This window comes from Anticarsia gemmatalis, chromosome 19 (assembly GCF_050436995.1).
Source record: "Anticarsia gemmatalis isolate Benzon Research Colony breed Stoneville strain chromosome 19, ilAntGemm2 primary, whole genome shotgun sequence".
NCBI classification, from domain to species: domain Eukaryota; kingdom Metazoa; phylum Arthropoda; class Insecta; order Lepidoptera; family Erebidae; genus Anticarsia; species Anticarsia gemmatalis.
In genome coordinates, this window is record NC_134763.1 from 4947711 (window position 1) to 4964264 (window position 16554).

At 34.6% G+C, this 16554-nt stretch overlaps 1 protein-coding gene across 2 annotated transcripts in view; it reads right to left on the reverse strand.

Annotated features, from left to right (window-relative positions):
- LOC142981192 (cell adhesion molecule Dscam2-like) overlaps positions 1-16554 on the reverse strand; it is an 89371-nt gene that overhangs the window by 33452 nt on the left and 39365 nt on the right. For both annotated transcript variants that reach the window (XM_076126907.1, XM_076126908.1), the window contains exons 5-8: positions 13448-13565; positions 12719-12774; positions 9965-10046; positions 5179-5279 (exon numbers count right to left, since the gene is read on the reverse strand). In XM_076126907.1, the coding sequence (XP_075983022.1) occupies positions 5179-5279; positions 9965-10046; positions 12719-12774; positions 13448-13565 (357 nt within the window). The remainder of the gene's footprint in view (positions 1-5178; positions 5280-9964; positions 10047-12718; positions 12775-13447; positions 13566-16554) is intronic.

Genomic DNA, 16554 nt, shown 5'->3' on the forward strand with positions numbered 1-16554 from the left:
AAGAAACAAGTTACCGTTTTTCCAGTCCTGGGCTCATTAAATATCCTTGCAAGGAGCTATAACTTCTTTACTACTTTCACACCAGTCGTAAATACCGGGTACAGTTTAACTTCTACGTCCACACATCGGTAATAAAGGAAGCATAACGTAAAAAACAGTTGAATACCTGGCCGCATTTATAACAATAGGTTATTTTTTGAAAAAGTTTATTGAAAAGCTCAAAGAGATAAATATGGGTATTGTGATATCTCGCCGCATCGGTTCATGCAGTTGTTTTGATTCTAGTAAGTTTAATTCTATTTTGTGTCACGGGAGAAAGTTTTTGTAAACATACTTTTTGACCAAACATGACTTGAATTTAGTTACCGTATCCGTGGATCGCGTAATATGGGAATTAATTATACCATACGTGTACAATATTAACCGAGCACCTTTACAATTGCACGTGTTATTACTAATTAATTAGTATGTATAGTTCATTCAATTAGCTTCGATGTACTTTACATAATGATTCATCAATGTCACAAGCCTAAATGTTCGGACGCTAATGTACAAATTATTCGATGTTTCAAAACAAATTGTGATCGAATATCGGCCATTAGATACAATTAACGAGCGCGTTCCGTGATCAAAATATTAGGTTTTGTTGATCATTTGAAATGTTGATTTTATTAAATGTATTTGCAAATTGAATTTGTATTGTATAAACTGAGCAAAGTGTTTTGTTTGATAAAATGTATATGTAAGGGCTGCGACACAATATTGCCAGATGAATCTTTAGTTAATATAAACGTGATTTTTTTTTGTTTGTGGGTCCTCTTTTTTGAACCGATTGAACTAGAGGTTGCCAGGATGTATCTATGTCTTTCAGCCTTCTTTTGGCAAAGTATCGGTTTAATACAAAGTGAGTATAAAAAATGTAAAATAGTATTGTGTATTTTCTAAATGCAATTTGTTGTTATTTTTGTTACAAATACCTAACATGGAATTTTAATTATCTGAACAAGACATGTACCATATTAAATATTAAATGGAATGCGTGTGTATGTACACGCTAGTACGTAAGTATAGTTCCCTAAGGCTCTATCGCGGCATACTATTTGTAGAGCTAGATATCACAGGTTTTAATTAGAAATGCCGTTTCGTTTGAAAAGTTTGTCTGGACTGAAATGGCCGCTTCGCTCTCTCAGGTATTGACTACAAGCCAATTTCATTACTTTTTTTTAACGCCAACTTCAAAGAAGTTCTCAGGTAATAATGTAATTATATTTTTTATTTCTAATCAGCAGCACCTGTAATAATGCCACCTTTACGTATGGCGCCTATTGATTAAGTGTTGATTTTGCGAATATGTACTCAATCGTTTTTAATCATTACAATTTCGCAGAATCACAAAGTTAACGAGAAAATAATAATGTTCACATTCAGTAAGAAGTCAAAATGACCCATCGGCTTACGTAATAAAAATAAACTAATAAGAAATTTTCGCACCAATTTCTTCTGAGCCTCGGTTAGACCTTATTTTTCTCTGTGAGTGACTGCGAAATTTATGAGAGACCCCAACGCAATAAAATACCTTGCGAGAAAATGAAGGAGCAAATCGCAATATATTTGTTTCTTGGTGGCTAGAGGGAGACCGTTTTAGCCATCTGCGGGAAAAATATATTTTATGGGAATGTTCTACGTCTTATGAAGTCCATTCGTTTCATTTTATCAAAAAGATACCCGTTGTTTGAATTATTCACATACATAATATTGCATTTTGTTTTTTAATAAAATAATCCATTGCAACATTTCTGCGAAGCTTCATATCTAGCCACGCAAATAAAGAAACACAAGTTAATATAGAATAGAATAGTACAAAAGCTACTTATTAGACATTGCTATATTAGATTGTAGCGTGAGAGGGTTGTGGTCGGTATATTGCCATTTATCGCTCGTAGCCGGGGGACGTAGGTTGATGAAAAAGCTGTAAAAAGGTTACGTTGAACTTTGAATAGAGTCGATCGATATTCTTTATGATTCAGTACTCTGTTATACCATCTACCAATTTAATATTTATTCAATCCACAAGATTTAAATGATGTAGATCATTATTGTCGAATTTTGGGCGTCTCAAGTAGGGTAGTAACACAACACATTTATTAGATCTTTTACATCTTATGACGCACATTTCTCGGAAATATCACAGAATAGATATCATTGCTCACTAACAAGCGTATAAAAATATTCTTGTTATCCGAACATCGTTAAGTAATGGATTTGATAAAGCCTATTATACATATATTATATTCAAGCAACAAGTCGTAAGTACGTAATTGTGTAGATCAAAATATATAGCGGATCCTTGAGCTTTCCTACAATGAATGTTTTATAACGGTAGGCAGTGCTGTCCTTTCTTTGAAAGATGATAAATTATTTGTCTACCTTGAGACCCACGATTGTATTTTGTTTCTCTGTTTATTGTTTTGCATAATCAACCATTTCTGGATTCATGAATATCTTATCGTTTCTCGCTAAGTGTAGGATTCTATAAATCAAATTATATCCATCATACCAGACACAAAATTTTAGTCGAGTGGTAGTTTCAATTTACTAAATTTGAGTTAGTCCAACTACTGAAATTAAATTGAAACTGACACGGTAGTAATGGATAATATGAATAAATTAACCGTGCTATTCAGAGCTGTAGTGTTTAATATTCTTGGCGCTCGGCTATCACAACAAATTCATACAGGAGTTGTTCACAATATTATAAAACCTCGCGGATTGTAGTCTCTCTTGCGGTGGCATGGAATGATTATAATGTATCTAATGCTCATATTTTGTTCACAATATTATTTATTTATTCTATTGTACACTGAAGAAAACTCCCAGCTAAATATATACAATACATATATATGAATACTTTGAAGTCCTTACTATATGATTTATTACTAAAACTGGATTCAAGTACTAACCTCGTGCCTGACAGGACTGCCTATTATAGATATGGCTTACTCTTGTTGTATAAAGAAAGCTTTTAACTATGTTTTTGTGTATAGAAGTAGCACTAATTATAACATACTTCAACATAAAAATTACGAATATAGGTTATTAAGTTAAAAATAACTATTAATTTACACTATACAATCAAACCGCGTATTACTTTAAAGTAACAAGAACACTAACTCACAAGATTTTCTTGAAATGAGATAAATGTGAGGATACAAAACTAGCCACTTTCACACAGCAGCAATCTTGTAACAAATGCACCAAGTTACCTGTGCCACAGTTATCAACTGCGCGGCCTGAGTCTTCAGTGGCCGTCGCGGCTAACCGCCATATTTATTGCCTGTCTTATTATGAGGCCAGGCTATATTTCCTAGCTGTCGGCTTGCCCCGCTTCATAATAGTTTTTAGTGCCCGTCTAGCTTTTTATTCTCTTTATTTTTCTTATAAACAATGTAATTTGTTTAGAAGAAAAAAACTGATTTGTTTCAGTTTGACTACGTCTATACCGATACGTCACGCTACGGTAATATGGTTTGACTTGTTCGATTTGCAGTCGTGAATATTTGGTGGAAAATTTAAGGCTGTAGAGAAAGACGTTATCCAATTTTGTTAAATATACCAATGGCAAAATACTTTTCAAGTTCGAAGCTCAATAATGCTTTAAGTATCAGTCAGAATATACCGAACTTCTAAACTTAGATTTTATATCCTAGTTTACTCAACGTCCCTTTCGTTAATGCGTCGAGCTTAAATTGAATTTTATTGCATAGGGATTTATGTTGGTTTTATAGCGCCTCATAAAAGTCGGTTCTAACGGTTTTTATTAAAATAATCTTGGTTCGCTTATTGCTTTGATATTGCACGTCAATGTTAGATTAAATTTATAATACTGACAGATGATAATGTTCAGAGTGATAAACGACCGAGTCCATCATAATACGTTCTGTAATTCATAGCATTTTGGTATTTATTATAGTTTTGTTTATATTAGTAAAATGTGGCAGAAAATCATTCATATTACGCGGAGAAAATAACACAAAGTCGACTCAAATAAATACACTCCCACTGTCTGAGCGACTTACTAACGTTATTAAAAAAACCAATCGATTATACTTTATTTCGGTTTTTTATAAGTACATGTATCTCATAATAAATCTTACAAAGCAATGATATAAGTATACAGTCAGGTCGTATTATTCGTATAAATTACACGAGATCGTCCGATACCAAAACGAGAATGATTCAAGAAAAGTGTTCCGCAGAAACATTATAGCAGATCTCATAAAAGTAAATAACTTCTTTTGTGTTGCGATACGTTTACCTCACGCGACCTCGTATTTTGCTTTCTTTGTATGTATGTATATCACCAACGTTTTATGTGATACACATCAAATATGTTTAAGGATTCATCTCTATGGCTGTATCAAGATATAAGTGTTGTGTATTTATTATATCATATCTAAATTGTAAAAAGAAAATCTTTCTGGTGAGTCTGGTGACATAAGCTTTTGGCAAGAAATATCAAAGTATATTTTAGAAAATGAATACAGTCAGCAAACGAATTTGTCTAAACATGGGTGTATACTGTATTGCATATACCTCTGCTTACACCTTCGAGTATAACAGCCATGACATTATGTATGTTTGCATACTCAGTAAAATGTAGAATTATCGTTTTTTTATATGCAAGCGAAATCGCCGCTAAAGTAAGTTCTTGGAGCTTGTTAAATTCAAGATAGGTTCGAAGATGATTTGGCTTGATTTCCTATCATTATCATTCACGTCACTGCTTCATTGTTTAACACGGATTTCCTTTCAGTATTAAGGGGCTGAAACTGCTGTAAGTCAAACTTAGAATCATCAATTCATTCCAAGTTTTTGTTAAGCTAATAGAGTCGTACTAATCATTATCTAGTGTTATCGCTTGTTCTTGACAAACATTATTTGCATTTATTGATTATCAGGATTCAAATGTTTTTAGAACCTTCACACTGGTATTCATAGAGTCACAACAAAATTGTAAGAGCTACAGTCGCATTGTTTATAGTTCATATTAACTAAATGCTACATATAGAAATTATTCCAACTCCAACACACATTAAATCACAAAAGAATGAATAAAACAATTCCAATCTTGGTGTAACATATCTAAAGTTAATTAAAACTAATAAGTGTAGTACATACCGAAGTGTTGACGGACGTCGGGGCGGGCAAAGTTTAGCACATCACATGCCAACTTGGCACCCACAAATTTAGTGCTGTACAACTCGATAGTGTGATTGTGCCTGTAACAAAAGGAAATTTTAGCTTCTTACAAACACTTTTTTTATTTCTTTGAACGAGTACTATTTGTCTAACAAAAGCGTTGTCTCTCACTCAGCTACAAAATATCTACGCAATTATTTTCAAAATATTCGAAAGATGATTCTTGAATTCAAGATATAGAGGTACTAAAATAGAAATACTATGTAACATTATGTAGATATCGAATTATACTTTGATGTAACTAATCGAAATATTCTTGGATTAAATCACTTTTAGAATCAGCATGATTCCTTGTTTCTTACTCACTCACTTACTTCCCATTTGGTATTAGGTAGGTACTTAAAGTAAGTTTATGATAATAGCCTACTGAGATCCATTTATGCAAGGCCTTCTAACATCGTTAATGTTTCACATTTCTTGGCTATACAGGGTGTCCCAAAACTCAACGATAATCCGAGACAGGATGAAAGGCCAAGTCATACCGGCTATAGGAAAAATAAAAAAAAAATTCCATATCACTTAGTTCAGCAATAATAGACACTTTTCAAAAAAGTTGAAAATCCACACCCTTGGTCGCATTTTCAAGTCCTCTGATCACCAATGTCACAAATTCGCAGTGTTTTTTTGAATTTCGTGATCTTAATTAAATATGCTATTAATCGTATAACAAATTAATGCACAAAACACTGTTAATTTAATAAAAAAAGTTAAGTTTTAGTGAGTCATCTTTTTCAAAAATATCGTTAGTCAACTTTGACGCTTCATACTGAAAAAAAAATGTATTACACTACCTTTGGCAAGTTATTTAAAAAGTTGGCGCATTTAATCAAGATTTCAAAATAGTATAACACTTGCCACTTTTCTTGCCAATAAAAATGTTATTTTTATTTGAACGAAGAGTATCCTCGCAAATGGATCGGACGCAGTGGTACAATTTTATGGCTTCCTTGTTCTCCCGATCTAAATCCAGTAGATATTTTTTACTGGGAATGCATAAAAGAAAAAGTTTATTCGAAATCAATACAAAATCTATCATAACTTAGCCATAAAATAGACACAGCGTCAGAGGAAATAAATGCAAGGAATTTTGATTGACCGGTGCAAAGGTCTTTTGTAAGGCGTTGCAGAGCCTGAATTCATGCTAGAGGAAAACAATTCGGAATTACTTTAGTTTCAGGAGAATAATTAAATGAGATCGATGGTTCGTTCATTGTTTTTTTTTTTAATTATTATAACCTATTATGTTTATTACATTAAATATTTGTTATGGACTGACTCAACTACATCTTTACTAAAAATAATTGCTTTCCTCTGGCACGAATACAGGCTCTGCAACGACGTACAAAAGATTTTTTCACCAGTCAAGCAAAATTCCTTGCATTTATTTCTTCTGACGCTGTGTCAATTTTCTGGCGAAGTTCTGATAGATTTTGTATTGATTTTGAATAGACTTTTTCTTTTATGCATTCCCAGTAAAAAATATCTACTAGATTTAGATCGGGGGAACGAGGATGCCATAAAATTGTACCACTGCGTCCGATCCGTTTGCGAGGATACTCTTCGTTCAAATAAAAATAACATTTTTATTGGCAAGAAAAGTGGCAAGTATTATACTATTTTGAAATCTTGATTAAATGCGCCAACTTTTGAAACAACTTGCCAAGGGTAGTGTAATACATTTTTTTTTCAGTATGAAGCGTCAAAGTTGACTAATGATATTTTTGAAAAAGATGACTCACTAAAACTTAACTTTTTTTATTAAATTAACAATGTTTTGTGCATTAATTTGTTATACGATTAATAGCATATTTAATTAAGATCACGAAATTCAAAAAAACACTGCGAAATTGTGACATTGGTGATCACAGGACTTGAAAATGCGACCAAGGGTGTGGATTTTCAACTTTTTTGAAAAGTGTCTATTATTGCTGAACTAAGTGATATGGATTTTTTTTTTATTTTTCCTATAGCCGGTATGACTTGGCCTTTCATCCTGTCTCGGATTATCGTTGAGTTTTGGGACACCCTGTATAATGGTTTGGCTAAGTAAAAACATTTGTTTCTCTGGTCCATGCAACCGTTAGTGAGATATAAAAGGTCGTGATTAAACCAAGCAAAAATGAGGAACGAGACAAAGGTAATATGTATGAGTGTAACGTCGCGTAGCTGTAAGTGAGCGGTTCAAATACAATGCCAAACACACATCGCCGACAATATAAATTGTATCTGTCGACTGGCGACGTCCCGGCGGCTTCAGGACAAAGAAAGCCATTCAATTTATTAATTGTCGAAAATTAAAAGGCCGTAATTTGGGCCGTTTTGTTTGATGTACAACCACATCGCAGCCGTGCCGGGGAGGGACACAAGAGCCTACCAATTACACCCCACAGGGGACTGAATAACGAACTGAAATTATTTTCCTCGAGCTCGCCTTTTACTCGAAACCTCTACTAATTGCTTACCTACATACGTATGTGAAAAACGTAGAGAAAAATGTACGTACACTCTTAATTAATTTCTGTGGGCTACATATCTATGATGTTCCTTATTCAAAGGAATTGCTTGTTTTTCTTTCTCTGACCCTGCCAAGGGAGCTGCTATACGGCACTTGGTGGAAGAGGTCATTGATAACGTGTTGTTTGTGCTCCAGATTGCAAAGAAAATACTTTTTTGTAGGAGTAACTCTTCATTATAACTCACACCTTCCTATGAGCTTAGTTCTCTACTTAAGGATGCGTCTTACAATTTCAGAGATTCAGTAGAAGTGACGTATTTTTCCAGAATTTGGAATGAAAATGACTGAGGATTTGAATAGTATTTACATGGTGTCCATAATATATAACTATAGATATATGAACACCGAAAATCATTATGTTAAACTTACTTGGTACAAAATCATACCATAAGTAAAAAGTAATTTCGATGCATTCCGCCATTTTTAGAGCGACGAGGCAATCTGTATGATAGCCGAGCTGTAATCGATTTCGGACCACGCCACGGCGCAATTTAAAAATTCTGCTTTTAATAAAGTATTTATCAGAAGCGGCAGTACTTGATGTTATTGGCATTTACCGTGAATTTTTATCGTACATAAATACTCATCCGAACCATATTCGCCAATACACGGTAAATATCAGAATTTCGAACAGCTCAATTTTACATCCGGCATTTTTATACAGTGGATTATTACAAACGGTATTATACGAGTACCAATTTATACTCCAAAATGATGAAAGCACTCTCTTGATGTTTTTTTTATTAATTATTTATTATGTTTAGGTTCTTGGATATAGAAAGTCAGTGTTTGTTCGGTCGTTCACAATTAAATTCTAAACTGTACATATTAGGGATACTCAATTTTCTAAAGTGAATGGAATACAACAAACAAAATCGTGCTTAAGATTAAATAACAATGACTTACAATTTTGCAACAACAGAAATTGTGATTCAAAAGTTTTAACGTGTATTTTCATTGGGAAAAGGCAGACTTTATTTACTTTTAATAGGCTGTTGTAAGTGGGAATATGTAAATAGAGGAAGTTTCCGTCGCCGAACATTCGGATATGACAAAGTTTGAAGGCGACGAACGTCTCCGTCGAGGAACTTATCTACAAACTTTTATTGTGATTTTATTCGGACGAATGAGAAGCTATAGGAAATCTCTGTTTAACACCAAATAAGTAGCTAAGTACAACTTACTTGTTTATTTCTCTTTAACTTTATTGTGCTTGAGTTTTTCTGTAGATTGTGTCTTTTTAATAAAGAAACTCATTTGAGTAATTTCTTTGAGAGGATTTCAAAGCTACGAATGAATTTAAATGAAACACAGCAATGTGCTCTTACAGATAATTTCATACCTTTGCTATGAAAAATACTATCAAAATGGCATGACTGCCGCATCCTGATTCTTGAGCTTAATATACAAATTAACTCTAAATATTTACTGTCTACGTAATAGTTAAAATACAAAACGTGCTTACCTTATGGAAAAAAAATACATAGAACCTGACACAGAATATTCTTTTATTCGAGCCTGCCAGAAAAGCTCCCGAATCATAGGTAATGGAAAGAAAACATTGGATATCACTTTAAGCAGAGACCCGTGTCGGAAAAACATTTGCGAAAGGTGGACGCGGTCATTAAATGTGTGAATATGCGTCAGTAAATTATAAATTTACCGAACCAAACATGTAAAAGCATGTAAAGTCGTAAGTATCTAAATAATACTAACATAATAATGCATGAATGTATAAACCTGACCGCTTACGGAATAATAACAAATCCGCTCCGTTCCGTTAGCGGTGGTCCCCAGTAGTTATTACAAGTTATAGAGGTATAGATAAAGTTGTCTACGGGGTTGAGACGCGAAAATTAGAGTAAGAAGTGGGTCAAAGTCGAGCCGGGGTCGTCGTCCCGCGGCGGCGTCGAGCGTCTAATAATTACGTAACGAGGATGTCGCGACGACACCGAGCTACACAATATTCTGTGGTCTACATCAAACAGAATTAGGTTCAAACTTTCTCGCCACGTGCCACCCGACGTTTTGATAAATTTCGCATTATTACTGTTTACGAGTTTCCCGCACAAAATGTAAAGTCCCGACTGAGTTCATCTTCTCACAAAACAAATGTCAAGTGTTTGCTGTTTTGTGTACAACCAAAATAATGTTTTTAGACATTTATTATTATCTGCAAGGTTTACTTACAATGTGCTAGATTTTATAAATCTGCACTGCATTGCAGTTTCGCACTCGAATCCATTCTTCTCCTCATGCATTGCCACGATACCTGTGAAAAATAATAAGTCATAAAATTGTCTGTGATCGAATTAATTACAAAAACTGGGTTAAAACGGCGAATTCAATCACATTTAAATCATCAAACAGCGTTGAGTTGACACAGCAGCGTGGATATTTCATCAAGTTAATTCATTTTGGGGTAGGGTGCATTACACCCTCGGTATTACTTGACTCCGGGATGCATGGGATAGCGGTGCACATCGTCTGAATAATTGATGTGCCGATGTAGGTATGTGTTCGCGCTGTACCTATTCATGGCTATTAAATCAATGGCCACTTCCGTACGGCACCAGATTCCATTTATATTTTCGGGCGTGCGCAATAAAATCAATACTGTGAACTTTCCAAGAGTACAGTGACCTAGTCATGCGCTCCATCTGAATAAGGCCACACAATGCATAAAGTACTAGTGACGTAAAATAATACACAACGATGACATGTACAACATCGCCCAATTAGTGCCATTAAAGGTTTGTACGTCGCCGTGAACGCTCAAGCGTGTCTCATTTGAATATCGCAGGTACACAGGTAAATAAGTCCCTCGTCACGAATGTAATTATTCTGAACAAGTCCCTGTCTTACAAGGTTTTGTTTAAAGTACTTTACACATCTACATAAATTGTAAAAGGGAAGTGAGAAGTCCTAAGCTAACATCTAAGGGATTAGAGGTATGGGGGTTCGAGGCTTGACCAGCCCAGTTTGGTGCAAAGTTGCCTTTATTATATTGTATGTTTACATGTTCTGCCTTGCCAACTCAGCTAATTAACATTGGAGTTTCGCTATTATCGAGGTCATCCAGTTTGATTCGAATAAATCACTTGTATTGCATACACCATTGCGAACATTTATAAATAAATAATCTATTCATTAAGTATATTCAGTTTTGTGGACAAGAATTTCACGCAATGAAACATTGTATAGGTCGTTAAAGTATTCTGAACAGACTACACAGCTAAAGCCTACCACTTGAAAAGCGATAAAAATCCATTTTGAATGCGCATATTTTCCTGCAAGCCGGCGTCCCGCGCGGGCCCGAGACAAAGGCCTGTGAAATTACAGTCTTGCTTTTAAATGCGAGAATGAATCGCAATGTCTCATCCCCTCAAAGCTTTACGAGCTCGTTGTGGAAAACTGCGCGGTGTCTCTCCCATTCTTGAATATACAGAAGCTTTGCAACAGTATCTATTTGAAAAGAGCCTGTTAATGACACTAAATTATTACCAATCTGGCTAGTACAGTTAGCTTTCTTTGTTGCGTTAGTATTAAGTATTCTATGTACTAATTACTCTATAATATGATAGTATTCAAGAAGAAAATAAAAAAAAATGCTAAATTGCCAGAAATGCAATAAGCACATAGCATTTTAAAACACGTCGCTCCACAGTAAAGTTTAACAATAAATCTCGTAAGAGAATCTCACAACGCGACGCAGTCGCGCACAGCATAACTCTAGTGTCCCGGGAGCGAAATTAAAACTAATCGTAACTGAATGTACGCGCTGCGCAACACTGTGTAAGTAGCGTGGCGTGATCGGAATACTTGGCGTGCATTAAGGCTCCAAATGTAAATGCAACTACGAGTAAAAGAAACGAAACACGTTTAAAAAGTCCATTAGTTGGCGAACCCGCACGAGGTTTTGCACCGAACGGACCGACCACTGTGAGAATTTAAAAATGTAGCAGCTTCTCTTTGAATGTCGGCATCTTTTCATTTGTAGGATGTGTTGCCGCAAGACAAAACCTCCGGGAATTACACTCTTGTTCCTCAAATACGAGGCACGGCGCGCAATATCTTTCCCTTTGAAAACTAGGGAAACTCATAAACATACGGCTTGAATGTTATGTTTACGTTTCTTTTTTAGAGAGCATCGCGAGAAAATTTTTGCAACCTTTTAATTATTACGAATCCATAAATGGAAACACAAAGCTCGTTTAATTAAAATCTAATCGAAACATTCGTGTAATATGTTTTTGCCTGGAAGAGCAGCCAATAATGTGTACGTACGAGTAATTTAATCAACTCCTTCCTCGTATTTCCCAATAATTTGTTCGTTATTAGCTTGTTGTATCGTACGTACCGAGGTAACTAATGATACCGACGACCGCTCTACTTGAAAAGAAACTTGGCTATGCCGTTTTCATCTCCCATTTGTCCCGTGACCGTGGCGCGCGGAGACAGCAAGCAATGGAGACAAAGTAGAGCAAAATTGCGGGGACGACGCTAATGCCACGGGCGGGTCGGGGTTGCCCCTCTATTGTACTTTATGTCGCACAAACAAGATGTTTGATGAACCCACATTACGGCCAGCGGATCGAATTAGGCCGGTAATTTATCGTATTGTGGTAGCGGTCGCATTGAAAAAGCTGCCGACGCAGACGGAGCTTATTACTTCGCCGGTCGGCAGTAATTGAAATTTATCTTACATAAAAACTAAATCACCCTCTATAAATACGTTTACGCTCAATGTTTTGCAATTCCCGTTTCAAATGAATGCGCAGACCGAGCAGATAACAGCTTAATCTGAAAATTCACTTTACAAAAACTTTGCTGGTTCAAAATAAAGTTAAGAGTGTTTTCGATGTTAAACCTCTTACGAAATGCGGTCGTTCGATGATGACGGAGCGATATACAAGTAAACTTTGTATCAAAATATTAACTTACCCACATTTTGAGTCACAGTTGATAAGATGTTGGTGACGTTAATGGCCGAAGTTGATCTGTGAATAGAAAACTTTGTCTTTATAAGAAAAAAAGGCTGTAAAATATCGACGTCGATAAATGTTTAATGATAAGCTATGTCCCTCACATTCATAGACTATAATAATTATTATCTATATTAGAAAACTTTTTCAAATACCTACCTAATTGTATTTTCAAAACTTAAGGATTAATCTGTACTATATTTTGTATCGCACCTTACTGACCAAAACAAAAAAAAAATGACACGGAATTTGTTGTTATATACTTTTATTTAAATATTAGGGTTTCCTTTTTTCTTTTTAAATAAAAGACTGTAGACTGTAAGATTTGAGCTATTTATAATTCAGACAGTCAACATTATTTATTTTCAGCTTGGTTTGGTGCTCGCCCACATTAATGCTAACAAAGAACATTATTTCAACATGAAAGTATCAATCATTTTTAGGTCTTCGTACGAAGATTACTCTTATTGATATCGAAAAGGTTTTCATGTATTACGTATATTAGATAATAGAGATTGAATCTGCGATACTTATTCATAGAGAATATATTAATATTTTCAACATAATTCTCTAATGTGGAACTCGATTTTATCACACGACATCATATACTCCAGGAATAAAAATGTATACAAATCGTAAAATTTTGCAAATAAATAAACAAAGTATATTAAGTGAGAAGTAGTGTCACCTGTATTGTTCTCCCCTCTCGCTCGTTATTCGTGTTGTGTCGCGCTCTGAACACTCCGCGCGAAGTTTTTCCTCACCACGATACACCCACATGATGAAACCCCCTTTGTTTCCGAAACCTGTTCAAAATAAATATGTTAGCACTGATCCACTTATTTCTGTTATTTGTTGTTTCAAAACTAAGTTGAGAATTATTCAGTAGTTTATCGGTCTATCGAGTCAATTGTGTAACGAGCCGAGGTATTTTTCGTACAAAGTTTGACAGTGAATAACCGAAAGTGTCTTATAGCATTTGAAAAATTACTAAAGGAGCACTTAGATTAGCATAACGACTGAACTGCCAGGTTAGCGGCTGTTGTTCAACTACCGCAAAATGTGAAAGTCGGAAAACTTGAAAGAGCTATTGTGTGGTGTAACGCAAACTATTTGGAGGAAACCTCTATGCAAAATAACAGTCTAATATAGAATAGTTTTTGAAAAATATAGAGAGATAAAACCCACAGCCCCGTATTTTTTGCACTTGGCGCGTGTTTGTGCATACGTTACGTTCCGAGTGTACTTGAGACAATTTATACCTTGACCTATCTACGCGATCAAATTGAACTCACGAAAGACGAAGTCAAGTAAATTTTATCAGGCAAGGAGGCGTTACTAGAGGTATTGTGCAAAAACGTAAAAATCGGTATTTTTATCGCGTCCGTTAGTATCTGTAATTGGTAGTTATTTACATTATTAACAGAATCTCACTTTGTGAACCTATAATTTATTTCATCTCAATATGGTTTTAGGTTGTCCAAACGATAGAGACTGGTCTGGACTGTTGCCGACACGTTGGTACAATTAAACTTGAATAAGGACTTACCATTTCGGAGATACAGTCATGTATGATAAATTCAATTCTTAAAACTGAGATTTTCTGTATATCGTTAGTACAACCGTCTACCTGTCTTACACCATTTACAATATCATACCTTTAAAGCAGCGATAATTTCGTTATATAAGTATCGTAATCTACAAATTCAGATAGTAGGCTGACGCAAAACAAACGTAATCTCTACCACAATTTGTATAGCACGATGCAAAAAAAGTAAGTAACCAAACTCCTATACATATCGGATAGCTGTTTTTAAACCGGCCTCCTACGCCATTTTCCAACTCCAATTATAGAAAATACAACTCGCATTCGTATATCGAATCGAATAAATCGACACGCTGCAATAGCGAAGTTACAATTTGCGACTATATTCGTATTTAAGCGGTCGAAATAAAAATGGCTACTGGCTGCCCAGAAAAAAAAATAGTGTGGTATTGGACTTTGGAGTTCTATTCAGTTCGTTGACAGACGCGGAGCAGTCAGATAAGGGCTTTTTCTTCACTGGGCATTATGTCGCTCAGTCTGACGTTGCGTCGCTCAATTTTGACCCATTTATATCCAATCGAATAATACTCTGTCTCAATACATATATTCTGCGGTACCCTCATCATCTGTGACGCCTGTCACTATGCTTTACTGTTTTTTTAACATTCATATCAAACGAAATATCGACGTGATTGACGCGTCATAGATATGCAATGAAGGTTAGAAATCGAAAAAACACGATCTAAAAGCTATTTTCGTTTAGCGTAAGAGCTTTAAAGAAAGACATATTAAATTATAAAGTTCAGTTTACATATTAAACACATAAATATTAAATGAAATCCACATTTACCAGAATTCATTTGTCATAAAAGTTAAAAATAAAGAACTTTGTCTTAGCGAAACTGTCAGTGGCGTAAATTATAAAGTAGTACTACATAACGTACGTACATTATGTAGGAGGTAGTAAAACTTGGTATTATTAATATTTATGTTCAGTGCACTGTTACTATTAATCTTCACTTTCCACAAAGAATGGTCCGTGTGTGTTGCAAACTTTCAGTTCTTAACGTACAAAGTTCACATGTTTCTTGTAAAATGTGACTAAGTACGTAGATATTTTGTCGAATACCGAACAAACACCTTAGTTACTTTTTAGTTTAAATTATCTATTTACACTAATTTAAGCAAAAAGCTTAGAAAACATATTATGTTGTGATGGCGGGAAAAATCGTCTATGAAGCCCAGATATTTTTTTTATTATTTGTATCATGCGGTAAAAACAATTTACACACAAAAGTTGTTTATAAGTTCTAAGAATAATTTTATTACATAAATTGGGTGATATACTATAATTTAAAATTATTCTAATGTCGTACCGTCAGATGTCGTTTAGATAAAACATTTAGGCACCAACGTAAAGTTTTAGTATAATGACTTGCTAAATGTTAGACGTTAATGGCGATATATTTGTATCATTGCCACCCGTTCAAACCATTGCCCAAATATTACTTAGATAATTATAAAATAAAATAATCTAAAACATTTTCGGCTACTTTAAGCTATAAACACACTTGTTAAAATTAATTACCTAACCTTTTTCATCGTTGTACGTAAAGGATAATCTCCACAAGCGGCTTTCGTTTCACTCAACCATTTCAATTGCAATTAAATTTGGGGCAAATTGAATCGAAGCGGATCGGGAGCGGCAACCAAGTGTTCGACAAATAGTCTGTTCCAATTTATTTCCATCGCACATAATGAGATACGTTTCCCAACGAATACGGTTCGAATAAAACGCTCTTTAATTTTCATGTTGTTACGTAATACAGCGATCGCTGAGGACACTTCACTATAACGCTTCCTCTACAGAAACGAATTCACAATTTCCACGAGAAAATTACTTTTTACGCGATATTTCCCGCCATTTTCTCGGTTTCACGTGAACTGTCAATTTCGAATCATATTTTTTTAAAGAACACTATTGGACATTTTGGTTGTTTCGTTTTAAAAAGGCATTATATTTTGAATTCATATATTTTTTTTACAATACTGAGAATACGTTGGTCCCATTAATTTGTACGTGGTTTTTCTGTTGATTATGATATAATTAACTTTTTATATTAATTTCTGTAAAGATGAATTACTTTTTGAAAATAAATTCTGGCCGTTATTGCGTAAAAAATATTTAAAATGACATATTCGGTATTAAAAAGAAATAAAAAAGAAAAAACTCTAATGGCATTTTTGTA